At 36.8% G+C, this 27,098-nt stretch overlaps 3 protein-coding genes across 16 annotated transcripts; 2 read left to right on the forward strand and 1 right to left on the reverse strand.

Annotated features, from left to right (window-relative positions):
• Positions 1–6,158: 6,158 nt before the first annotated feature.
• Positions 6,159–16,794, forward strand: LOC137948274 (pentatricopeptide repeat-containing protein At1g03100, mitochondrial). 13 transcript variants are annotated; one of them, XR_011111603.1, is made up of 10 exons: positions 6,159–6,582; positions 8,679–8,922; positions 10,118–10,231; positions 10,408–11,312; positions 11,847–14,408; positions 14,664–14,868; positions 14,992–15,090; positions 15,298–15,488; positions 15,577–15,680; positions 16,363–16,794. XR_011111603.1 is itself a non-coding variant. In XM_068794300.1 (5 exons), the coding sequence occupies exon 5, from the start codon at positions 11,910–11,912 to the stop codon at positions 14,259–14,261; it is 2,352 nt and encodes a 783-aa protein (XP_068650401.1). In that variant the 5' UTR covers positions 6,159–6,582; positions 8,679–8,922; positions 10,118–10,231; positions 10,408–10,514; positions 11,847–11,909; the 3' UTR covers positions 14,262–14,435. The 13 variants fall into 13 exon arrangements, 1 of the variants encoding a protein (XP_068650401.1); XR_011111605.1 differs by having other exon boundaries at positions 10,408–10,514; positions 15,261–15,488; XR_011111607.1 differs by having other exon boundaries at positions 10,408–10,514; positions 15,295–15,488.
• A 931-nt stretch (positions 16,795–17,725) lies between these two features.
• Positions 17,726–21,080, forward strand: LOC137948373 (protein RDM1). 2 transcript variants are annotated; one of them, XM_068794454.1, is made up of 3 exons: positions 17,726–17,914; positions 18,840–18,990; positions 19,905–21,080. In XM_068794454.1, the coding sequence occupies exons 2-3, from the start codon at positions 18,852–18,854 to the stop codon at positions 20,270–20,272; spliced, it is 507 nt and encodes a 168-aa protein (XP_068650555.1). In that variant the 5' UTR covers positions 17,726–17,914; positions 18,840–18,851; the 3' UTR covers positions 20,273–21,080. The 2 variants fall into 2 exon arrangements, with proteins under 2 accessions (XP_068650555.1, XP_068650556.1); XM_068794455.1 differs by having other exon boundaries at positions 17,726–17,869.
• A 262-nt stretch (positions 21,081–21,342) lies between these two features.
• Positions 21,343–25,681, reverse strand: LOC137948312 (selenocysteine Se-methyltransferase-like). Its single transcript, XM_068794356.1, has 7 exons — positions 25,457–25,681; positions 24,431–24,487; positions 24,122–24,336; positions 23,909–24,038; positions 22,793–22,996; positions 22,264–22,335; positions 21,343–21,780 (listed from the first exon to the last, which is right to left on the reverse strand). Exons 1-7 carry the CDS (start codon positions 25,622–25,624, stop codon positions 21,643–21,645), a joined length of 984 nt encoding a protein of 327 aa, XP_068650457.1. The 5' UTR covers positions 25,625–25,681; the 3' UTR covers positions 21,343–21,642.
• Between the last annotated feature and the right edge of the window lie 1,417 nt (positions 25,682–27,098).

Below are 27,098 nucleotides of genomic sequence, written 5' to 3' on the forward strand. Positions count from 1 at the left end.
AAAGATCCTTGTGAATAGTACTTGCACTCATGTAGAAGACTCATATCATATATTTCTACTTTAAAATAAACCCATGATAATTCTTTCAATTTCGTGTCAAATTGGCCCTACAATTCGTCACCCATGACAAGTGAGAGATTTACATTTATTATCAAATTAAGTTAGGTGATGTAGAGTACATTTGGGCAATCTAAATCTTTCGTGACTCACTTGAAAATTGATATCACCCAAATTAAACAATGATTTTACCAGTACTATAAACAATCATAGATATTTTTTTGGAAAATGGGACATATCTGCAACAATGCATGTCATCATCCTAACATGTCACAGCAGAGAGTTTTCCACCACCAGTAAGCATTCATTAGCATGCAAGAACCAGTTTCCAAGTCTTGATCAATAATGCTTAATCAAGCAAATTGCTTTGTCTGAGTAGAACCACAATTAATCTTTCCTGTAAATGTGACATTGCTTGATCAAGGTATAATTCCAAAGAGGGTGGTCTAGGTAAACTGTCAGTGTCTTCTACAAGGCTTCACTGTTGGAGTAGTTGCAAAGCTAAGGCCAAATTTTGGGTTTGATGGCAACAGTTTGTCTAGGAAAAGTGATGTAACAGTTGAGGGAAAAGGGTAGGAAGTCTTGAGGAGGTAATAGATAAACCTTGAGAAAACAGTTATAATGAGGCAAACATAGTCTTTGTCTACACAGTTGTTTCACTGTAGTAGTAGAATGTGGGACAAGCAGTGTTGTTTTTGGATAGAGCCATATTAGATGAGGGAGGATGCATTTAGGTGGCTGCTATTATTATTTGCGTGAACATTTTGAGAAAAGAAAATAGAGGTGAAGCCTCCATTTGCTAATAAGAGAGATCCTAACAAACAAAATAAATTACTCTTTCTCCTTTGTTCTCCTTTGTTTGTTTGAAGAAATGTTATCAACCAGGTCCTTTGTTTCCTGATGTTCTGAAAATAATTGCAACCAATGAAAATAGGAGGGAAAGGCAAGCCCTGCTCTCTCTGACATATGTGATTTCCTAAAGAAGTAATCAGAGTTATGAGAAGGGAAGAAGACATGATGACCAGTCGTTTCATTCTTCTTATCTTCATTAATGGTGATTCCTTCTGAACTTCTCTCTTCTTTATGTCATGTTTACCAATGTTTTGATTATGATGCAGGTGGGATGGGAGGCCTGTATCCTAACTGTCCTGACAGAGGCTGCAAGGTGAGAAATGTTTTGACTGGGGGGGGGGGGGGGGGGGTGTTTCCATCTAAATCTGATATGAATCACTGGACAACCAAACCTATCAGCAACGCGAATAATACTGGTCGTGTCTTGAAATTATGGGGAGGTAAGTGGTTTGTCATAGAAATTGGACAGGTCGATCTTCAACTTTGCTTTTGATTGTTGTGTTAGCTTCCAACATAAATCAAAGCAAAGAATGGACATTCCTCAGCCTTGCAAATTGCAATGAATGATGAGAGTAAGGGATAAGAGCACCGTAGTGGGACTGCAAGTGGAAGGCACCCTTGTTGGTTTCACGTTTACATTTCTTGCATTTGAGTAGTGGTGCATTGGACACTGTAACCACAAATTTTTTAACACAGCAACTCTAAGAATGTTATTTTGATTCAATCTTCACAACTCAAATAAGTATTCATTGACATTTTAAACCAATCTCAGGAAGCATTTTAGCACGAGGGGTGGAGCTAAAACGTTTGAAACGCCTCAGCCAACAAGTCTGAGACTTCTTAAATTTTGACAATTGCCAGTGTATCTCTGAAAACCGAGACTAAGAGGAATAATGTAAGTGTAAGCTCTCACCGGAGAATGCTTTCTTTTCGTATATTTTTTTTTTCATACATTTACAACACTCTTATATATATATACATAGAATTACAACCTTTTTTCCTCTGATTTCTCGGATCGTATTTCCTCCTCTGGAAGATGGCTCATGCCAACAGTAAGCACTGGTTAAGTGTGAGGTTTCAAATAACCTGCAATTTATGAGAGCCAAGAAGTTAGCTTACTTGAAAGACATGTAAAATAGGCAGCCAGATTTAAAAAAATAAACACATTCACAAATGAAATTACTCTTCTCTTTATTTATGAGGGCCAAGAAGTTAGCTTACTAGAACTATAATCAATCTTTCCTGTAAATGTGGCATTTGCTTGATCAAGGTATGATTTTAAAGAGGGTGGCCCAGGTAAACTGTCAGTGTCTTGTACAAAGGCTTCACTGTTGGAGTAGTTGCAAAGCTAAGGTCAGTTTCTTGTTTTGATGGTAACAGTGAAGAGAAAAGGCTAGGGAGGCTGAGGAGGTAATAGATAGAGACCTTGAGAAAACAGTTATAATGTTATCAAAACAAAAGAAATTACTCTTTCTCCTTTGTTTTTTAAAGCGACGTTATCAAATCAGGTCCTAGTTATGATATTGCCATTATATGGTGAAGATAAGTATAAATAAAAAATAGAGGGAGGGCAGCCACCCCCTCTCTCCGGCACGGCTCCACCTCTTCCTCTATTTTCTAACAAACCGGAGAGGGCGGGATATAATCAAAATCACTCCATTTATTTTGTGAGTTAATAAACAGTCTCACATAGAATAATGAATATAAAGATCTTGAGTTTATCAATTAGGAAAGAGGTTTATTAAGTTGGTTATTCATTTTGGGATAGGCCTTGAGCCCAACTTTACATGGTATCCAAATTATCCACATGTAGAGTTACAAACGAGGGCCTACACATGAGGGGGAGTGTTAAGAAATAGTCTCACATGAATTAGTGCGTACAAAGATTTAAGTTTATTAGTTGAAAAAGAGGTTTCCGAAATTGACTAGTCCTTTTGGGTTTTATACATATTAAATAAATAAAAGATTGCATATATGTCACCTAGTCACTGCATAACTTGACCAACTAGCTTCTTAATCAATTCGATTTTGACAAGTTACTGGATTTTCACAATATCAAACCCAGTGAAGACATCAGTGTTAAAAATTAGATACCTAATTTAATACTAACGAGAGTAATAATAATCGCAAAAGAAAAATAATAAAACACAAGATTTATACAAATTTACCTCAAGGTGAGATTACGTCATGTCTTTCGCCGCTGATGAAGTAGTTTACCAGAGAAATAATTTTTTCGCTCCTACAACACAGTTTCCTTGATGATAACCCTAATAACAATGCCCCCAAATATAAAGAAAAAATTAGGACAACCGTAATACAAGTGTGAATTCTCTAAACTACCTTTAATATCATGGATCTTTCAAGGGTTCTCTGCCCCCTTCAAATCCCCACGATGACCTTACTACAAAGGTTTACTGACTCTGCGTAAGGCATTAATTAGGCTCCATAACTTAACAATTAGGTACCGGTTCCAATTCAACTGGCCAATCCAAAATTGGATATTATTGGTTTAAACTTAATATATCAAATAATAAACATTAAGTAAAGTTGTAGTTCTATATCTATCAAATCTTATACTAACGGTTATATTAAAGGGCATTTGTATACTGACCACCAAACCCTCCTCTGCGTAAGACTTATTGTTTTTGTGACCGTTTCTTCCTCAGTCTGTCACTCCTATAAAAACCACTCAACAGAATGTAATTTCCTGAAGAAGTAATCAGAGTTCTGCACTCATATTAGTAAGTCTCTGGGTAACCTTCAGTTAAGGGCCTAATCCTGAACCATGAATCAGTCTAGAGGGGAAGGAGGGGCCATGAGAAGTCCCCCCTCTTGTATGTTTTCGCCCCGACGGAAGCAGGGGCGGATCCTCCACTTGTATGACCCGGAGAGAAATCGATTCATGACCGTTGATAAAAATGTATTGGTCTCCATTTCAGTTTCCATGTTCTTTTTCTGCTTTATTCTCGATTTCGTTACGGCCCCCTCCGATTTCCAGTTGTTCATTCCTGTTAATGTCTATTTGTTTAATGATCTGTTGCCTCTCTTTCCGTCGAAAGGGGAGGGGGCAGAAGGACTGGAGGGGCCATGAGATACTCCATATGAAAACCAGAAATGGGTAACTACTCAACTAGAACGAAATCCCGAAAATGAGGCACCAAATGAAAAACAGAAATGAGTGAAATCCGAAAACGAGAAACTCAATGAAAACCGAGAGGGAAACACAGAAACGAGACGTGCAATGAAAACGAAAAGGGTAACTTCTTTTTCTGCTTAGGTTTTCCTTTTTTGAGGGGGCCATCCGAGGCCTCTTTCTGTTCTCAGTTTCGTTTTGGCTCCTTCCTCTTTTAGCTTGTTTCTTCTTCTCTGTACCATTTTCTTTAATGATCTGTTGGCCCTCTTTTCGCCGAAAAAGGGGCGGAGGGAACAGAGGGAAAGGAGGAGCATCAGAGCTCGACCCCTCTGAATTCAAATTCACTTTCACTCCCGTTATGCCTAAAACGGGGGAAAGTGAAATCGAGCTCTGAATTCACTTTTCCATCCTCAATTAAATCGGGCTCGAGTTGTCGGGAAGGAAGGCTCTGTCGAACGAGGGTTTCGGAGAAAAAATATTTCTCTCTCACTCGTTCGCGACCTTCGGCGATTTCAATCGCCCTCTGTGCGACCCGTCTCCGGCGCTCGACTCCCTTCCTCTCACCTCCCAGCACCGATGACCTTCAGCAACTTTTCTCTCCTCTCTGCGACCTCTTCGGCTCATCTCTCGCTAGCGACCTTCGGCGATTTCAGTCGCCCCCCCTCTGCGACCTATCCCCGACGCTCGACTCTTTTCCTCTCGTCGTCCCCTGCATTGACGACTTCTCTCCACACGCTGAGCAAGGAAGACGAGCTCCAGTAATGCACGCCATAATTACTATTATTAATTTTTTTTTAAATAACTACTGTTATTATTTATGTTCTGTTTTTTATTTTATATTCATATTTTGGACTTTTTCATTATGCAATACTTAATATTTAATTACTTCCCAAATTTATTTTTTAATTATAAAGTATAATTAAAATTAATAATTTATTTTTATTTTTTTTCATTCCTTTTAAAATAATTTTAGCTTTGTTTAATGTTTGGTCAAGTGGAGTTTCTAAACACTCAACCTAACTTTTAACCATATTTTTAAGAACTCAACTCTACCCCGAACCCTTTATCTTAAACCCCAACTTCTAATTTAATAATAAAAAAAAGGCTAAAAAATTGATCTAGATCCACCCTGTTTTCCCATCCTAATTTGAAAAAAAATAATTATGTTGTATTTTTGTATGTACAATTATAATTTTTTTATATTAAATAGGTGATTGAGTTATATTTGTATGATTTTTATTTTTATTATTACGATGTTTGTGTATTACGCTGTGTAGTACGATATTTGTATAATTATTTCATATTTAGATATTACAAAATTATAATTTTAATAATATAAAATTAAATATTTGTTTAATAGTTATATTTAATATATTTTATTCATAACTAATATTAATTTAATTTTCTGAAAGTCAGATATATCAAAATATTTTATTTAATAAATAATTTATCTACACTTTACACTACACTTTTCATTGTGCACACTAATACAAACAAGTAATTTACACTATACTTTACATTGTGTATACTAAATAGTTTACATTATATTTTACATTGTGCACAAACAAGTACTTTACACTACACTTTCCATTACGCATACAGACACAAACAAGTACTTTATATTCCCTCTCATTGTCCCTCTCTTCCACTTTCCCCTTGCACTTATAATGTGCACTAACCCCCTTTTAGCCTTCTCGATCAGACCAAGTGGGAAGAGGACCAGTTGAGGCACGCTGTGAAACCTATTTAATTATTTGTATTTAATATACTAATTGTTTGTATTATTTATTTATTTGTAGTCTTACTTTTTACATATAACCATTGACCTAAATAAATAAGTTAAATAAAAATTAAATCTAAATACTATATTTTTTTAAAAAATACTAAATAAACAGTAAAAAAGATAAAAATAACCTTTTGAAAATAAAATAAAATAATATCTAAACAATAAAAAATTAAATAAAAAATAAAGAGTAAATAAATAAATGTGATCTCGTTTTCACTTAATATGAAACTAGAACTAATCCCCATGATAAGATTTTTGTTTCTTTTCTATTTATGAACGCAGGAAAAATGATGTAACAAAGAATTCACTTTCACCGGGGAAATGGCCCAAAATGCGTTAGTGCGCTGTGAAAGTGGTGAGTGAAAGCGAATTAAGCCGGTTCTCACTTGTCGTTTCACTCGACGGTTCGTCTGCCTCTCCCTCTTCTGAGCTCGTCTGTTACCCGCGCTCGCCGTCCATCTGCCCGCCGTCGGTCGCCTCTCATCTTCCAGCTAACCTTCTCTCCGGTTCTCCTGTGCGTCCTCGTCCCTCCTCGGCTTCTCATCCTCTCTGCTTCTACCGGCTTCTTTTCCCGCCTTCTCTATTTTCTCTGTTTTCCCCAGTCGCCGTCCCTCTCGGTTTCTCTCTGCACCCCTCTCTCTAACCCTAATTGCTCTCATCTCATCCTGGTCGCGCCCTATTTTGAACCCTCAACCCTAAATCTATCGTTCCCACTCAAAATTTCACTCAATTTCTGTAACCCGAAATTCAAAAGGTATTGTACTCTAGCCCTAATCTCTGATTTTTTTTTTAATTTCTGAAAATTTAGCGTTTCCTCTTTAATTGTTCGATATTATATTTTTGTAATTTCTGTGTTTACGGTTGATACCGAATATTTAGTTTAAGGTTAATAACGAACTAATAAATTTATTGAAATTGGATTGATAATGAATTAATTTCTGTTAATAAATTCTGTGTTATTTGATTGAGTTGATGATATCGAATAATTTTTTTTTTAAATTGACGTTGACATTGAATATCTGTATTTTTTACATTTTTTATTAATTTAATTTCTGTATTTAATTGTATTAGTTGATTTAATTTCATGTTATGACTTAATTTAATTGAATTCATGTTAATTTATGTATTTAATTGTTGATTTGTTGAATTTAATTTATTTTAATTGCACTGTAATTTCACTGTTGATTTATTTTAATTGATGACTTAATTAAACAAGAGATGATTTAATTTCTGTAATTGCACTGTTAATCCCCATCAATGAGAAATTGAAGGAGAAGTCCTCCCAGATTTGGGTGCTGGTCCTGCTTGAGTGTTTGTAACTGTTAAAGGACTTAATAAGCGAACACCCAATTTGTAGAAGATTCAGGTGGGTGGACGAGGGATCCAACCATCAATTACATTTTTTGAGAAGAAAGATTGATTATTTAGGTAATCATCACCGAGGGAAGTGTCTTTCGCTACCTAGTTACCCTTTTCTCAAAAGGTAATTTGACCAATTTCTTTAGCCAGAAAGGACAATAGTTAGCCGTGCAAAAGAAAATCAATCATTATCTAATTCTGAATAGTTCATGGTAAATAAATCTCACATTTCTAACCACTAACATTTTTCAGACTATTTCTCAAGTAAGTTCAGGACCCTGTACACACAAAAGCAAATAGAGCACAACATGTTCAAGAATAATAAGGGGGATAAGTGCAAGTGATCATATACTGCAGTCAAAGACGAACTGGACAATTTTTTTTTTTGCAACTTTGCTGTTAAATAGTCATTTAAGTCATGAACCAAACCAAGAGATGAAAATTTGCTTTATTCTGGTAGAAATTTGGTGACCAAACCAAATTATATCAGCCAACTAAGGGCCACCTTAAACAATTTGGAATTTCTACTGGAAATGATGCTTTGTGTGAAAATATGCCTTCTTTATATTCACTGTGATTTAGAGGCCATTTTCTTATTCACATGAAACACAAGCAATCAGTTTCAAGGCAAACCCCCTGTGGAAAGCTAAAACTAACTACAGCCTTTTATAGTTAAAAAGGGTGATAATTGTTCAAGCATACTGGGTTAATTGCCAAAGTATAAGAAACCCTAACCATGTAAATTAGCAACTGAAATCCTCTAATCACATCAACCATCTAAAAATTCACAAGTTTGTCAAAAGACTACTAGACAGCCAGAAGGTCGAGTTTTACAAGAGAAGTGGAATAACTTGTCAAATGGATTTCACAACCATGACATGATCAAGGCAGTGATCAAACTAATAGTAGCATTTAGAAAATACAATTGATGCTACTTGGATCAACCTGTCTTGGACAGAACTTCAGAATACCTCATTACAACAATCTCATAAGAAAGGACAATCACATTCCTCACTACACGGATAAACAATCACTATTTAACATAAGAAGTAAAAAGAAGAGGAAAGAAAAAAGACAAGCATAAGAACATGCAAGAAAGAAAGGCCAGAAAATCTTCATATATATTTCAAGTCAAGGAATAGTCAAGTCTTACTGTAAGAGATGATGATTTAATTAAGTAATCTTAAACTTAATTTTTTAATCATTTATTAATTCTTCACAAGTTAAAATTTATCTTTGTTTATCAATAAAAAAATTTAGTACAACTATCTTATAAGAGTTAATAGACTAATTTAATATAATAAAATATATTTTTTTACATAAATCGATGATGTTTAATATTATATTTAATTACTAGTTTAAGAGTGAGAATTTAAACACTGTAAAAAAAAAATTTTGACTAATTATTTTGATATTATAAAGTAAGTATTTCTTTAAATATTTTATTTTTATATAATTAATTAATTAATTAATCTTAATTCAATTTTTTAGTTATTTATTAGTTTATCAGTAGTTCTTCGTCTTCAACTCTTCGGTATGCATTTCGTTGAGACGATAGGGCAGCCACTCCATGACTTCACCTCTTCGCCTTCAGAATCCGGTCTTCCTTCAACAATAACCGGCATTCCTCAACCTTTCTGCCATGTTCATCTTCCAGCGTCCTCGATTTCTTCGTCTCTCCAGCAGAGTTGGGCATTACCGAGGGCGTTGTCGATGGAAGTCACAAAATAGACAGGTAAGTTGATCTTTCCCAATTTGATTCCCTTCAATCTGCTTCTAAAATTTTTGCCAGATGTGATTGCGAAATTTTTAAAACTTCTCTGGCCTCTTTTGATCAGGAGACTTCTCTATATTGAAATTTTACTCAATTTTGCACGCTTCTTGGAAACTAATTTTTGAGTTAGCATTTTGTTGAAAAGGGCACAAACCAATTTTTGAGTTAGCATTTCTTGAAAAGGGCACACACCAATTTCTGAGTTAGCATTTCCTGGATCCCTGTTTCACGAGCTATAAAGTATCCTATTTTAGAGATCCCATTTCAGAGAGAGATGTTATGGGATTGTTGACGAGATGTTTGTTTTTCTGATATCATGAGTTTTGTTGGGATTTTAGTAGGAAAGATTGATTCCTTGAATGTGTTCTCTGCTATACCAATGGAGATATTTTGCTTGCATGGTCTATTATCATTTTTTTTCTCAGTTTTTTGGTACTGAGTCATGGTCACCTTAGTGCTATTACTTATTAGAGCTTCAAATCAGGGGTCTTCTTCAAAATGCTCTTTTTCAGTCGCCATTATCATATTCCTTTGATTCGTAAACCCAACTTATGGAGTCTGTTATAGGACAAGACTATATTTTGGGCTTGAAATCAAGTGCCATTGTTTCAATATTTACCAATCGTTATACTATAAACTAGACTGAGATTTAACCTTTTTCTGAACGAGAGGTTTAGCTCTTCTCTCGTTCATGGGACTGCTCCTTTGTTCTTCTTTACTCTTCTTTCTATTTCAGAACCTGGGTGTTTGATTCTATTACGATTCATATTCGTTTTCTTCAAGACTTTGTATGTTTGCTTTCTTTCTTTTCACATATTAAAAAATTAATCTAACTTTGTAGCTCGTACTAGACAGATTATGAGTTGAAGGCAATTGTGTGGAAAACAATTGGTTAGACAATTTAGAAAAGGAATCATTCTTGGAGTCAATAGTCATATGGATTTCCTCTTTGTATTTTTCTCTGTCAATATATACATCTTTTTCAAAAAAAAAAGTCACAGGAATTTCCTTACTGATGCATATACATAACCTGGAGATACCAATTGAAGAGCCATCTTCCAAAGTCTCAGAGATAAAATAGTGATCCTATCCTTATTGGTGGAATTTTACATTTTACCATAATGTTATAACCTTTTCCTGCCAACCTTATTTGCAGACTATTGATACACATAGAAGATTTCCTATCAAGTACTTTTGGACCATCTAGAAACTACGTTTGGAGGCCTTCGTTGACCTTGTGTTGCTTATGTGCTCCTTAGTATAAATTCAGGTGCATTCTTTTTGGAAATGGATTCTTTTTTGGGATAATTTAGTTGTCCTAATCTATTCATGCTCTCGTGGTTAGATTAGAGCTTTTTGTAGTTTGTACAACTTCAAACAAGACTATTGCTGTAAGACCTTGTAGCTGAGATTAACTTCCTCTAATGTGATGAGTTATTCTTTCAGGGTCTTCCCTGTCAATTGGTTGCTGTAGAAGTCTCAAAGTCTGTGGAATTGCTTTTTCTTGCTGCTGGTGCTTCTTGCAAATTATCTTATTCTCATTTATTCTTGATGTAAGATGCTTAGCTATTCAAATAATATTTCCTGGTAGTGGTGGTTGCATTTTTTTATTTGGTCTCATTTGACAACTGCATCGAATGAAAACTGTGATGCATTTTTAAAAGATGATTCAAAAGTCTCTCAAGTGAGTGAGAGTCAATCCATACATGAGCTGTTGTACTATCAGACAATTTTATGTACAATTTATGCATAATTTTATGTACAATTTATTTGACATGTATTTTATGGAAAGTTTTAAATATAGGTTCGAGCTCGAGCTCAAGCTCAAACTCAATTAAAATTCTTGGGCTCAAATTCGATTCCAATTTTAGGCTCGAGGCTGAGCTCGAGCTCCATTCAAAGTATTTAGATCAAGCCAAGCTTGAACGTATGCAGGTTTGAGCTTGGCTCGACTCGATGCTACTACTTTATTTCTATCAATGCAAAAATTAGAAACCTTTCTTTTGAGAAGGGAAAGTTGAAACCATAGAGAAGTTCATAAGTTAGTCATTCTACAACTAAACCAAATCCCTGGAACCTATTTTAATAACTGACTTATATATAAGAACATGACTTGTGGAACTTCTTGTTAATATTCAATTGAACAGGATGATATGTAATTCAACATCATTTCAGTCTCTAAGGTTTGTATTAGTTTCTTTTTTTTTGTAAAAAAAAGGTTCAATGTTAGTTACTTTCATGCTAATTACTTATCATCTTGATGAGGAAAAAAGAGTCAGGTAGGGGTTGGGGGGGCAAAAGGAGGCTACACAAAAGCAGTTCTGGCATGTCTAGATATATTATGTCAGAAGGTGTGGTATGAGTCCTGAAAGCCTCTCAGCATTGTTCACTTATTTCTGAAGTCCCCTGTTCTTCAAAATCATTAAAAGTTTCTTTCCTTTTGGTGGATTTATCATATAGTAGTTAAAAGGCTTTGTGATTGCTTTTGCCCCTAGTCAGGAAACACCCTCATTTGGCAGTCCCATGGTTCATGTGGTTACAGTTTCTCATCTTTATGCCCTTCTGATTTTGTTGATTGGTTTTGTCAAGATCATACAAAATATATGGCCCATATAGTTTTATCCTCTCACCATGAAAAACCTATTATCTTCTTTATAAGATAAAGGTGCATCAGTTTTTCTTTAAATTTAATTTCTTGTTTCCCTAATAGGAGCAAATGGAAGTTCCCTTGTTTCTGTTTATAACGTTTAGTCCTGCAATGCATTTACCTGTTTGTTTCTGAGTTGACAATTTGTTGGAAGTTTTCATGTTTCTATTTTTCTCAATTTCTTTCTCCTTTTTTGGTTAGTTAACAGTTGTGGTTTCATACCAACTTGTTTTAACAGCACAGATATCATTGAAGCCTCAAAGTTTAGCTGAAAATTTTACATCTTCTAATATCTTCCCTTATGGGAATCGGGCTTACTATGAGATATCTTGGTCGACGATTTCCTCCAATTTCTGTCGCCAATGCAGCATTTTTTTTCAAACATGGACACCGTTGTATCACTCAAGTTTCTGGTTATCAGTGTTGGACTCCCATGGACCACTTATCTCTTTGCCATAAGTTGGTGACAATTCCTTCATCCAACATGTTGTCATTCAAGAATAAATTGTCCATGATGGCTGGAAACATTTTGGTACAAGCCCGGGACCCATCTCAATTGTCCTCAGAGTTACTAGCTGCTGTTGATGATCAAAGATTTGAAGATGCATGGATGCTGTATGAGAAGTACATGCAGATGGAAGGTTTTCCTCGAAAATCTGTTCTAAGCAAGTTTATTGGAAGTTTAGCTGAGACCCAGAAACATCACTGGCTGGAAAAAGCTTACAGTGTGGTGGAGACTGTTGTTAATGAGAACAAATTTGATTTGTTGGAGAAAAGAACTCTGATCTATCTATCATATTCTCTTTCAAGGTCTGAATTGCTAGTTCCTGCATCAATCATTTTAAGAAATTTGATAGAAAAAGAAGAATTTGTACCTGTGAGTGCATGGTCAGGAATCATAGCACATATGTCACGGACCCCAACAGGGGCCTTTCTTGCTGCTGAGCTGGTTATTGAAATTGGATATTTTTTCAAAGATAACAGAGTGGACCCACGAAAAAAGTGTAATCAACTATTGCTATCTATGAAACCCAACACAACTGCTATGGGCATAGCTTTGATTGGTTGTCTTTTATTTGGGACCACAAGGAAAGCTGAGGAGGTTCTTGAACTGATTCCTCGACTTGGGGTGAAACCCAATTTGACACTGCTGATCATAATGGCCCACATATATGAAAGAAATGGCCGTAGAGAAGAAATAAAAAAGCTGAAGCGCTTTATTGATGAAATACCTAATCTTGGAGCTCTTCAGCTTCAACAATACTATAACTGCTTGCTTTCATGTTACTTGAAATTTGGGGACCTTGGTCCGGCATCTGAGCTGGTGTTGGAGATGTTGCGGAAGGCAAAGGAAGCACGTACGTCATTGGCAGCAGTAACTTATGTACTTGAAGCTGTGGAATCGGACAAATCTTCCACTCCTCTGCTAAGTTCTACACTGATGCCTAGTTTTGAAACATCCAGTGATCTAAGCCCACTTAGATTGTTTGAAAGTCCTCTACCATCATTTGTGGAGTTCTGTACGGATAGGAACTATTTGAGTCTTGAGACTGAGGCAAACAGATTACTTGATGGCTTATTAGCCAAGCTGCAAACACAGGTGGAACTGGTTACAACAGAAAATGGAATTCTCCATGCTACAGAGAAAACTTATGCAAAATTGGTGAATGCTTTCTTGGAAGCAAACAAAGTTAGTGACCTGGCTGAGTTTTTAATTAGGGCAGACAAGGAAGATTCTCCAAATTCGGTTGAGAATTCTGCACTGGTTCATGTAATAAATGCTTGCATTTCACTTGGATTGTTAGACCAGGCATATGATTTGCTTGATGAGATGCGATTTGCTGGCATCAGGACAGGTTCATCAGTGTACTCTTCCCTACTGAAAGCTTATTGCAAAGAAAGCAGGTCAAGGGAGGTCCAATCTCTTCTAAGGGATGCCCGAAAAGCTGGGATCCAGCTTGACTCAACCTGCTATGAGGCTCTGATTGAATCTCGAGTGATTGACAAGGACAACCATGGAGCTCTTAATCTGTTCAAAGAGATGAAAGAGGCCAAGATATCCAAAGGTGGTCATCTTGAGTTCAATAAGCTGGTGAAAGGGTGTTCAGAGAATGGAGAAGCAGGTTTGATGTCCAAGCTATTGGCAGAGATCAAAGAAGCGCAAACAACGGATAGTGGTGTCCATGATTGGAACAATGTGATCCATTTCTTTTGCAAGAAGAGGTTAATGCATGATGCTCAAAAGGCTTTGAAGAAGATGAGAGCTTTGGGCCATCAGCCAAATGCCCAAACTTTTCATTCATTAGTCATTGGTTATGCTGCGTTGGGGGGTAAGTATTTGGAAGTAGCTGAGTTGTGGGGTGAAATGAAAGTTCTTGCTTCATCAGGAGAGGTCAAGTTTGATCAGGAACTTCTGGATTCTTTGTTATACTGCTTTGTTAGAGGTGGATTTTTTTTTAGGGCTAATGAAGTTGTCAATATGATGGAGAAACAGGACTTATTTATTGACAAATACAAATACAGAATACTCTTTTTAAAGTATCACAAGACTCTATATAAAGGAAAGGCTCCCAAGTTTCAAACTGAAGCTCAGTTGACAAGGAGGGAAGCAGCTTTGCAGTTCAAGAAATGGATAGGTCTGGGGGTGAAGTAAGCAGGGTTGGTCTGCTGAATGTTTTAAGTTGTTTATGTGAGCTTTCCTTTTGGATTTCCTCCTGATTATCAGAGCCCTGTGCCAACAACATTGGGATTGATTGCATGGATCCCTATTATTTGATGGTGTCATCACTCCTCTTCTCAAGTATCCGCTTATACCCTTGCTATTTCAGCCTTTTGATGTCTCTGAACAATCCTAGACTTGTTTGCAATTAGTTCTCTATTTTCTCTTGTTTTTTCCTATTTTTAGGTGTTCACTGTTATATTTTTCTGAAAATGCCTTTCAGCAGATTTAAAAAATAAAAAGTTGTGTAACCTGGTTTTATTTTAGCATTTTCATTTTTCCATCCTCTTATAGATGGTCTCGTTTATGCCATTTGCATGCTCGCCATTTGCTCAGATAGCTGATATCCTGTGTCATCTGCACGCTGAGAAAGCTACTTGGAATTCCATTGATATTTTTAAGCTTACTGAAATATCTGGAAAAGAAAGGATTTAGTGCCCAAAGTATCAGCTGATTCCGATTCTGATATGGATGATGATAGCAGTAGTGATGAGGATGAGAAAATGAAGGTGATGGTGGACCAAGGCCACCCATTTTACAGGCAAGGATTGTTTTAAAAGCCTCTGGAAGGAAATCTCCTTCCTGAGATTACACAAGTATGAAATATTTTATTTGTTATCACTGCATTTACTATCGTTTTCTTACCTCGGTGACCTTGTGACAGCTGCGCAAGATTACTCATAATGGATGTGTAAATCGTATTCATTCGATCAATCAACAACCCCACATATGTGCCCGCTGGGCTGACACTAGTCATGTGCAGGTGGGGCCATGCACTTTCCATGTTCTCTCTTTACTCGTTATGTTCTTGTGAACTACTCAATGATTGTCCTTATCTTGAATTCCTTGTTGCTGTTCTGTTCAAATATATAGTAACATGCTTTATAGGACAAAATCTTTAAAGATTTCTTGTATGTGCACTTCTCTGATCAGGTCTAGGACTTCACTTCTCATTTAAATGTTTTAGCAGATTCAAAAACAGAAGTTATCACAGAAAGTACTACGGCATTTTCGCAGGCTCCCCTGCCAAAATTTTGTGGACACATGGATGAGGGCTATGCTATTGACTGAGTCCTGTTACCTTGGGAAGGCTTGTTTCTGGTATGTTCAATTGTGTCTAATCAGATCGATTGTTTTTCCTGAGGATTCCAAAAACCGAAGGTACCTTCATGAAAGTTATTTGGTCAATCATTTCTTCGTTTTCGGCCATTTTTATTTTGTTCTAAACTCTTTTTTCTTATGTTGAAAGGTGACTGCAAGAGTTGTATTCACTTGTGGGAATCTACAGCCTGCACATGGAAAGTAGATGCCAATGCATTTAAAGGACACACTGCTAGTGTTGAAGATTCACAGGTGTTTTTTTCTGCCTTGATGTTATTAACCAATCATATGAAGTTGTTTCCTTTTTTCCTGTCTTTTCATTTGTCAGTAGGTTCATCTTTGGCATCTAAAGTTACCAAACAGACGATACAATATGACATAGCAAGTGAGGTCTTGATGATGCTAGTGGGAAAACTTTTGGCCTATGGTTCTAGTTTTGCATTTTTAGCCACACAAACATAATTTGCAAGGAAGTAGAGGACTTACCAACTTACTGGAGTAACAAAGTTAAGCCTGCAACAGTTGCATCATAAAGAGAAAAACTGCAAGTGTCAACTAGTGACACCAAGTGCCTGCTTTTGCATTTGTAGACACATTAAATTAATCTAGAAGGTGCTAGAGTACCTGCCACCCCAATTGAATAGTATATGTCCATTCAATTGTCTAAAACCTTTTAGGGTAAAGGATAATAAATAAAATATACGGGTTAACTACCTACATACCCATGAAATATTGCATAATATATGTATATCCCTAGGTTTCAGATAGGTAACCTATGTGCTTATTTGATATCTGAAATAACAACAGTGTAATATTCCTGTAAAAATGATATTATGACTTGCCTTTGATTTGGGTCTATGAGTTACTCATTGTGGGCTGGAACAAGTGGTAGTGAAACTGACTGGTTTTGCCTTTGTTCCTCCATTTGGAATAGGCTGGCAAGCTGTATGATTGCTTCTGGAAGTGATGATGGTACTTTCTTCATCCGTGATCGTAAGGAGGGCTCTATGATTTCAAAGTTAGGCGTGCTTATTCATGAAGATGAGGGACAAGTTGTATTGGGAATAACCAAATGTTCAATCCCTCTTGCCATTTTCCTTCACGTTTCTTTCTGAACTGTTACTGGTCCATGGCCCTAGTTTTTCAAGTCCTAGAGCTCCATGATTCTTTTTTAGTTTTGCTTGGTATTTGTTCTTTTAATACTGTGATTTTTCATGATAAAGTGTTTAGCAAATTCATGTAATTGAGGGTAGAGAGTCCGATGAAGAGTAGGCCGGATAGAGGGTGGGTTGAGTCCAATTCAAAGTATCTGCATCGGCGATCGGCGTCCATCTGCCAACGAAACCCGACCCTTATTAGTATTTCTTAATTTATGCTGAAAAATATGTTTCTTTGTTTACCACTTCTTTCTATCCAAACTATTGTTCTTACTTCGGCAACACCATGTAACTAGGTGCCTCTATTAGTTTATACATTACCTTCAAATGTGAAATATGATTTTTTTATAAAATATTTTTTAAATTAAAAATTAACTTAAATCGATAGTAGGTGTAGGTGTTAGGAAGTAGTTTTTTTAATTAATTAGTATACAAATTTTATATTTTATTACAATAAATAAAACTTAATGAAACGTATACTAACAAATAAGATTTTTAAAATTTTAAATTAGATAATATTTTAAAATGATAACGAAAGGTGATAAATTGAAATTTAAATTAATTAATTAATAACATTTATATTTTAATAAAAGATAAATAAGATTTTTAAAAATAAAACAAATTTATAACATATTTTTTAATTAGAAATTATTTTTAAGCGATATTGAAAAGTGTTAATGAGATTAGAAGATTTTTTTAATAACTAATATTCAAATTTTGTATTTTATTACAATAGAAGGTAATGAAATGCGAAGATTTTTAAAATTTTTTTTTTTTTTACAAAATATATGTTAAATTGATAATGCAAGGTGTTAATCAAATTGGAAGAATTTTTTAATATTTATAATATAAAAATTATATTTTATTACAATAAATAGAAGAAAATGAAACGTGAACAGATAAATAAGATTTTTAAAAATTAAAATATTTTTTATAAATTATTTTTAAATAAAAAATATCTTAAATTGATAATGAAAGTTGTTAGATAGATTAGAAGATTTTTTTTTAATTAGTTGATAATGAAGGGGTTAAATTAATAGTTTGATGGTTCAACATGAGATAGTGTTTGATGGTCCATTGGAATCTCTAGAAAAAAAAACGGAAAAGAAAAGTACTCGAGCTATAATTCCGACCGGACCAATCCCCGACCCCTTGATCATATAGGCCAACTGCTCTCTCCCTTTCTTGGCACTCAGCACCTAGAAGCCTGCCTAACTACAGCGCGAAGCTCTTACCACGATCAGCCGAGCGAGAAGGGAGACACGAGACCTCCGTCTTCTCCGGGTGCATCACTCATTCCTCCTTTCGCTGTCTCAATTCCTCTTTCATGTAATCTTTTCTTCCTTTCTGATTTTAATAATAAATTTATTGTACCGTGTTGCGAATCTGTCCAAACAGACCCTTTGAGTTTCAAATCGAAGGCCTTGTGTAAGTTCGTCCCAGGCATCTGTTCGGACAGTGCTTGGGGAGTTGGTTTGGTTTTGTTTCCTCATTCATCCTTTCGTGCTGAGGTACACTCTTTCGTCTGCGGAAACCCGTCAAGCTATTAGAAGCTTCCACTCCTCTACTGTAGTGGGGGGGGACACTCATCCTATAAGAAACGCAGAGATTTCATCGACGAGTTCTGGGTCGAATCCGAGAAACTCGGGCACCTCGCCGCCCCGCCATCTTGTCATAGGAGTTCTGGAGTGATATAGGAGCTCGGCTGAGGAGGATATATGGCACAACGAAGAAAAGGGACGGATGAAATGTCCAAGATCCCAAATCACCCCGATAAAAAATTTTCTTCACTTTCCTTCTCTCCAAATCCTTTGATTATTTGAGAGAAATTTTGTTTACTAAAAGAGAAAATGGTTTTTCATCTTGTTTTCTTTTCTCTCCACGATTATCTGCTGCCAAACAGCAGAAAATCATTTTCTTTCTCCTTTTCTTTTCTTGGTGTTCCAAATAGACCCTCAAGAACTGATGAAAATGTTTAGAAAGGAATGAAAATTAATTGTGTTTTGAATTGATTTTATCATTATAAACATTATTACTGAAGGAAAGTAGTAAAGAAGAGAATAAAGATCACTGTTCCAGGTGTTTTCCTGTCTATCAGTGTAGGCATCTCTTTTAATACCTGGATATAGCTTAGGAATTGGATATCTGTGGCCAAACTTTCAACTTGACCAGGCTTTAGTTGCCTTACAAATACGGCCAGGACTCTAGGAGCTTCTTGTTAACATGGTTATGTCACTTAGGTTCTGTTTTTCAGGTTATTTCTACCATGAAAAGGGGAGGGAACTGGGACCAGGCATACACGTTGTCATCTGATAGCTCCTCTGATGATGAAAAAGAATCAGGTGGTGCAAAAGGAGGCAATGGAAAAGCAGTTACAGAAGTGTCGAGATATGTTACATCAGAAGGTATGTACCATGAGTCCTGGGAACCTTCTCAGCATTCTAGAATGTTGTATTCTTCACATATTACTTTGGTGCAAGTTAGCTTGACATATTAAGTCATTTGGTGTCAGTGGACTGATCTCCATTTTGCCACATGATTTATGTTTTCTGCAAGAAGCATGTATATGCAATATGTTCATGAAAGTATTCACATAAATGATTGGTTTAACTGAGACAAGGGAATTGTTCCATGATGAATTCTTCGTGCTGTAAAAACATTCATAAGAGTATGGGAATTAGTGTTTAGCCAATGGTTAAGATAAAGTTTATATCCACCTCTGATTCTGTCTCTAGAGAAAGATCATTGTAAATTTATTGTTTCTTTCTTTCTTCCAATTATTGATGTTATTTGTCTTTGTGTTTTTGTCGTTGATTGCATGTATATTTGACAGTTTGGCAGACTTAATTTATTTTATGAAATGAGAGGAAACTAAGATTTACACCGGGATATAATGGAGTGAAATGAGAACAGAAAGAGAACTAGATCGATCACAGCTTTTGCATCTATATGAGTAATTTTGAACAAATTTGATCTGAAAAATTACTGAGCCAGATGTTTTATTTATGTTGACCAAATTTGATGTCATGTATGAATGACACGTACTTGTGGCAAATGGAAGTTTATTACTTGAACCAGTTCTTGCCATGAAATGGAACCTATATTAAACCTAGGGGATTTCTTGTAGGAAATTATATCCTAATGCAATTTCCAACCATTCTGTCATAATTTAAAAATTTTCAGTGGCATATCTGGTGTTAGGGTTCTGTTGATTCATTAGTATATGGTACTTAGCTTATGCTGTTTACATTTTTGTTGACCACTTCTTGTGTATAATGAGTAGCACAAGGTTGTTGTAAAGCATGTCAATATGGTGCAGGTGTGGTGACCAAACAGGCACAGATGTATCAGGAATACATGAAGAGCATCCCAATACCAACTCTTCGGGGGTCAGTCATCCCATTCACGACATGGCAGGGACTGGCCAAAGCCATTAAAAAGTTATATGGACAGCCCTTGCATTATCTCACAAATGTCCACCTCAAACAGTTGGACTTATCAAGGTTTGGCTCTGATGATGAATATCAGCCTTTAGATGCCATCATCCATCCTGTCAAAGCAGAAAACACCGTGTGGCTCATGGAGGAAGTCCACAGACGTACCACTTCTCACCATCATTTAGCTCAACTGTGGATTTCTGATCCCATGCACCATGCGTATGTGGACCCAATTTTGCCACAGCTATGAGGCCCATCACCTTAAACCACCCTTACACTTGTTTCCCCTACTTTGTAGCATCTACATGTACTTTAGTTGAAGACATTGTACTCATGGGTTGGAAGGAGTCATGTCATTAGATGACTTTTTCTATTTTCTTTTTTCATTTGAATGTATAGGAAAAGGATACCTGAGATTGTATTGCTTCATGATCATTTCTTCAGTGATCCTGTTAAACATCCTTCTTGGTGATCTTGTTAACCTTTTTATTTGTTGCTCCTAAGATCACAGAGTAATATGATTATAGCTCCATTGAACAGTTAACTTTGCCAAGAAGAGACCTGGGGTTATGGACTATGAAGCTCTGACTAAGCATGGTTATAAAAGACACTTTCAGTCTTGAAAATTCCTCCTCCAAAAGAGGTGAACGAGAAAGAGCCGGACTGGCAAGGAACAAGCGACAGGCAACAAGGGAACCGAAGAATCATATGAAGAGCGCCAGAAGACTAGGGCTGCTGTATCCCAAGGTGAGCAGCTTACCACTGCTTATATATACTAGGATAGAGAACAAGAACATGTCCTCACAGAAGGAGGAGAAAAAGAGAACTTGGACAAGCTAGTTGAGGGAAGAATTATGTTGAGGAAGAGAAGAGGTTATTGAGGGAAAGTGGTTTATACTCTGGCTTTGATTCTTGAGCTCCGGTTTGTTGTGCTGATCCTGAAGGCTAAGACGGTCTATTCAAAACTTTAATATGTTTCCCATCTTTCATTTTTCCCTGTAAATTTAAGTTATGTGAAAACTAAAAGGAGCTGTTGTCTTGGCCTCGTTTGATTGAAATTGCTTTTACCAGCAGATTTCCTTCAGTCACATGTTCATTCAACTGAGCTTGTTCCAGAGAGCTGTTTCCGTTCAATACATTCTCTTAAATGGCTTTTGACAGATTGATCTTCATCCATATCATCTCTCCATTTTGTGCAGATGAAGATCATTACCCCGGACAACATTAAACTTTAATGACGAGTTCGAGTACTCATATTTTGGAATTTTAATTCCCTTAACTAAGCCATTTTCTGCAGTTAACTTGCAAATCGCTCCAAGTTTATGCAGATCAAAGAAAACGTAGGATGAGTCCAACATTTTGGTCACAAACAAACACCACCAAATGCCTCGCAAAACCGTCCGTGAAACAGTTCCGTGTTTCCTGCACTCAAGCAGGATTTCACTTGCCATTGCGTCTTCTATGTAAAGCTTGAGCTTCTATTGGGAGACTATTAAGTTACAACCATGCGAGCAGCTCTTACTGGTTGAAAGAAACGAAAAAGCAGCAATGGAGGATGAAAAGAGATTTAGATTTCAAAAGTTTCTGACTTCTGGGTAAATATTTTACAACAACAAGAAGTTACTTGGACAGAGCTCTGGAGATAGCTTTAATGGTATTTGGGGTGGTCCTGCAACAGCCTCCAATTAAAGAAGCTCCAGCTTCACGCCATCTAGTGACGTTTGAGACAAAATCATCATCCGATACTCCAGTTGATTCCTTCGAATTAACAGACTTAGAGGAATGAGAAACATAAGATGATGAACAACTACTTTCAAAAAATTTAAAGGAAAATACATTGAGCAGAAAAAGTTAATTGGGCTCCAAGAATTGAAAATTAGATTTCCTATTCTAGTTCCTATTCCGTTGGGAATGGAATGTATCATAAAATGCTCTAGGGCTATACTTGGTGTCAGACTTCCCAGAATCTGATGCAAATCAGCAATGCATCATCCATTGATGACATGAACAGTCTGCCAGTGAAGAATTACAAGACTTTTTTTTTTTTTTAAAGAGGGGCATGGCACGATTCGAACTTGCGACCTAACGCACCTGATGTAAAGAGAATACCACTAGACCAAACGGCCTTAGGTGAAGAATTAGAAAAAGAATTACAAGACTAGCATGATATTTCAGGAAAAAAACATGCCAATAAAATGTTGATGCGCCTTGAGAAATACGAGGTCTTAAAAGTAAACTCACCACCCACTCCTTTTTATTGCCATCATAGGTCTCCCCACTGTTTGGATATACAAGAATAGGTTTTCTTGTTACCTGTAGGTAGGAAGAACATAACTAATTCAGAACTCAATCAAGTAACAAAAGCTAATCATACACAAAAGCAAGTAAAAAATCATTCAGAATATCATCCATCAAAAGGGCAACTGATATAACTTTGCAAGTGCAGGTCGATTGAGAGCACATATGTCAGAAAGAGTAGTTTTTCTCATCTAGGCATCAAATTGATCAAATTGCTGATTAACAACACAACAGACAGTTTCCTTTTTTTTTTTTTAATTCTTAACAACAACAAACCAAGTATTTAACTTCAGTTAAAACTTAAAATTATTCTATATACTATGGGAGAATGTAATCATGTTTTAAATCTGATAAGCACATATTCTACCAATGAAACCATCTATGCCTTGTATGTTTGAAAAGAAAAAGTGCATCTCTATGAGTTACTTTCTTGCTGAAGCTCATTATGAAAAAGGATTAGTTGGCAACATACCTTTTGAATGGAACTAATAAGGCCATGAATTAATCTGGGAGGAGTGCAGTTGATTCCAATGGCCACAACCTTCTTACAGGAGTCTGCGATTGTAGCGCATTCAAGTACTGAATCTCCACTAACAACATTAACACCATCCTTTGAGTTAAATGAAAACCAAGCAGGTATGTTTATGTTCTCTTCTTCAAGGATCTCGGCATATGCCTGCATCAGCACCAATTGAACCAATAATAAGAGCATTGGTGAAAAAGGAGAGACAACGCACAACAAAATAGTAGCATGCATACTCCATTTGTATCCACAGAAGTAAAATATTTTACCATTTTGTATCTACAGAAGTCAAAATATTTTACCAATTCGTATCTACAGAAGTCAAATATTTTACTTGCATGACAGTTTTCCTTTTATTGGGTTTTATTTTTCTTCCCTTATCTGCCCCTGTTTTCCAATATCTCTTTTCCAATTTCAACTCTTCTGATGTGAAATTAATCTAATGAAATGTTGGCACACCATGCTACTCAAATGTTTTTCGTGGAAGTGAAAGGGGATTGTGCAACTTGTTGGATTTAGGATCCCATGATAAAGAACCTCGATCAAGGTGGTGAAGGAAGAGAGGAAGAAGAAGAGGAGAAGAAAAGAGAGGAAGAAAGAAGAAGAGAGGAGAAGGAGAGAGACGGCTAGAGAGAGAGATGGAGAGAGAGCTAGGGAAAAGAGAGAATAGTCTAAGGACCAATTTATGAGAAGAGAAGAGACTTAATATTCTACCCCATGCCTTCAGTCTCTTATTTATAGTTGTGGAATGAGATTTACAATGACTACAATGCCCTTAGGACTACAGGTTTTGTAAAGAAAAGGACATAAGTAGACATACATCATCTTACTTAATTACACCCTTGTGCCATCCTTATGAAAAACCATTTATTTACCTCCTTTGCCACCTCTTGACGTGGGAGAGGAGTTCTCCCTTAATTTACATTTTTGCCACTTAAATTGTGTCTTCCAACACATCTCTTATCAAAATTTAAGTTAGCATCACATCAACCAACAGATGGAGATGGTATACAAAATATATAGAGGTATATATAAATTTGTACAACAAACAATGAATCTGACTACCTGGGCTTCCAGTTTATTTGGAGTAGTCTCAAACGCCAAGATATCAGCTCCCGATTCTGCAAGAACCTGAACTCTTTTTCTGTGAAAATTCTTCAAAGTTTCCAACGTGACTGACTCACCATAGTCCCCACTACATTACATTTCCCGAATAAGAAAAAGACTATTTTAAATCACATAAAAAAAGGAAAAAGAAATGAAGGATTCTATATTCACCAATACTCAGATCCATCAGCTAAATAAGCTCCATAACTTCCAATAGAAGCAGCAACCAGTATAGGCCTTCTGTTGGAAATTCGAAGATTCACCAAGCCATCATATTTCTGCCAGTAAATATCGCGTGCCTCACATGCAATTTCAACACTTCTTCGAAGTAAAGTTTTGGCTTCTTCTGTGGATAAGCCTTTAGACTCAAAACCTTGAATAGTAGCCTGGTTCATATGCAAGGATCAATAAATGAATTAAGTGACACCTTCAAGACGAACTTATACTTTTAAAGGCAATCGGAAGGTAAATGCCAGGCACCTGATACGATGCACTGATTATAATATCAGCACCTGCTTCAAGGTAATCCAGATGAACCTGTTCATTAGAGTATACAGTTAATAATTTACACAATGATTCACTATTGGATTTCTTAGAAAAGACTGTATGGCAAAGGAAAAGAACAGGAGCAGTCAAGTGTTGCAGATAGATTAAATCACAAGAACTAGAAGACAGACTTGACCAACTGAACAACTAGATCTATTTGCTTAGTGGGGAAAAAGAAGAAGAAGAAGACCCAATAATAAGATGATTCAGAAATATATGGCAGGAGAGTCCACATCACCAGGCCAGTTCCAATTCTTCACAGTAAGAAATAAAAGATCAGTACAACCTATCCTCCAGATTTCGTATTAAGAAACCACTCGTGCCAAAGCACGTACAGTGCTGAAGAGCAGATGCATGTCTTCCATATGCAGTTAATTGGTGATTAGTATTATCAGTTAATTTTTCTCGGAAGCGTGACACAAGTAACTACCAGTCACAACCAAATAGTCCTCATATCCTTACTCTACTTCTAATCGCATGTCTACTGCCACCAGCCAGAAACAGTTCCAATTTTTCTATCACGCTGTCAATGACAAATCTCATATCCTTATCTACACCAACGAATGAAGTATAATCCAGAGGCCAACTAAACCAAAGAACTCACTCACAACAAGATCGGTTGTAGTGATAGAAATCCCAGTTCCCACATCAAATAAAATATCAAAAAGATAAATGTACGCAGCAGTACTTCACATTCTACTTAAGGAGATGAAAACATTAGCTGCCACTTACATCGTAAAGAAATTACAAATTCGATAAGAAGAAAGAAGACTCACAACCTTAAAAAGAAAAAGAAAGAAAGAAGCAAATCCAACATACAAGCAAATTCGGTTTAAAATCAGAAAATACAAAGAAAAGAGCTCCTCTACACACAACCAAAACCAGAGTGACAAAAAAGGTAACCGTGGGAACCAAATTTTTTAAACCTTAAACTAAACAAGCATCAGAAAACAAACCCACCTGCCGGACAAGCTGCGGCGAATTAATCAGGCACTTGGCGCTCCAAAGAGGGTCATTAAGGTCCGCACCATACCGTTCGAGCTCCGTGGCTAAACCACCGTCGATCACGGCGACACCTCCGCACTCACGGAGCAGATTCGATAATACCGACGCACACTGTTCGAACATTTGGGTTTCAGGCGAATCCGAAGCCGCTTAAATCTCTCCTTCCGACGAGCTGACGAGTGTAGCAGGCAGCTAGCAGATGCAAATGCATATCGCATTCGTTTGCCCGCCATCTTATAGGAAGAAGACACAACGCGAATTCCCCAAACTACCCACATCCAGAACAAAAGGTTCTAATCACCTAATATCACGAATCTTACGTTATCCGTCATCATAATCCATGAAGCCACATTACATCGATGACGTTCAAGGAATCCAGCCCATATTCTGGTGCAGTTTCAATCGTTTGCTGAAATGCCGCACAGAGGTTAGTCACTTATGCAATGGGCAGCCTCAGTGGAACCCACGTCAGCGTTGTTCGTCACCTCTGTCAATTCAATGCAAAAACACAGCATTTGCAAAATGCTCAGATTGATCAACACTTGGTTCATTAGTGGAAAGATAAGGCAGTGATGCTAACTGCTAAATGCAAGCATCTTCTCATCTACACGTCAAATCGGATAAGCTTAATAAAAATTCTCAAGCGCTATTCACTGTTATCGTACCAAGATCAGACTGATCGATTGAGTTAAATTAAAGGAGGTAGATACCACAATATGTATGGATGTTTATTTCTTTAATCCAAAGCAGGTTTAAGGGTCCCAGGTCTTTTACCGAAATACCCCTACATTGTGTCTGGTTTTACGTATTTGATTGGTGATGGTTGGGCCCCTCCCCTAGCCGTCGGGAGCCCTTGTGACGTGTACAGACCGCGTGGACTCCACGTGTCAGTACAAGAGTTGAAGTCGCGGCAGAAAAGACACGTGGAGCGACGGGACGTACCAGGTCTCCGAGTCAGTGACTCAGTGAGAGTGAGACAAAGCAGTCTGATCCTGACACCGCGACAAGAGTGAAGAACGAGTTCGTGTTGGTCCCCAGTCTCCACTGTTCGACCTGGGCCCGGTCACTGCCGGCCTGGGTCCGCCAAGCATGGGTCAGTGGCTTCACTGGATGAGAGAATAACTTATCGGCACTTTAATCAAATAGGAAACACAAGTTGCATGGATAATTCCCGCACTAAAAGTTGCCGGCTGGGTCTCTTCTCTTATTCAGGATCGATTTTGGCACTTTTCGTGTTATTCCTCAAATAACATTCCAGACTTTCCCATTCCACTTCTGTAACGCACTGAAAGAAGACGGCGAGGAGGAAGAAGCCCTGCGGTCGAGCCGACAGATCACAACTAAGTTCTAGTCTATTACATTAAAGCTTAAACAAGTTGGGTCACATTACAGTTCATCTTTTGGATTAATAGAAACTGTGAGATAGCTTGCAAGTGGTATTTATATATATTTTACAACATGATAAATACAATTGGTTAGAAAGGTCAATCTTGTCTCTTAGTAACTAAAACTACGTGACATTGGTTTGTAAGGAAATCATACCCGATGAAGACAAATCTGAGCCAAAAGGGAGAAAGTTGAATTTGAGAAGATATTT

Source organism: Aristolochia californica, unplaced genomic scaffold, assembly GCF_029961685.1.
Source record: "Aristolochia californica isolate CCGP_79_NKW_82.1479 unplaced genomic scaffold, dmAriCali1.0.hap1 SCAF_13, whole genome shotgun sequence".
Lineage (NCBI taxonomy): Eukaryota > Viridiplantae > Streptophyta > Magnoliopsida > Piperales > Aristolochiaceae > Aristolochia > Aristolochia californica.

Coding starts and splice junctions, on each gene's coding strand:
- LOC137948274 (XM_068794300.1), top strand. CDS start 11,910: ATGGGAATCGGGCTTACTATGAGATATCTTGGTCGACGATTTCCTCCA.
- LOC137948373 (XM_068794454.1), top strand. CDS start 18,852: ATGAAAAGGGGAGGGAACTGGGACCAGGCATACACGTTGTCATCTGAT. Junction 18,991..19,904: donor GAGATATGTTACATCAGAAG/GTATGTACCATG, acceptor AATATGGTGCAG/GTGTGGTGACCAAACAGGCA.
- LOC137948312 (XM_068794356.1), bottom strand. CDS start 25,624: ATGTTCGAACAGTGTGCGTCGGTATTATCGAATCTGCTCCGTGAGTGC. Junction 24,039..24,121: donor GCTGATGGATCTGAGTATTG/GTGAATATAGAA, acceptor AATGTAATGTAG/TGGGGACTATGGTGAGTCAG. Junction 22,997..23,908: donor CAAATAAACTGGAAGCCCAG/GTAGTCAGATTC, acceptor GTGCTGATGCAG/GCATATGCCGAGATCCTTGA.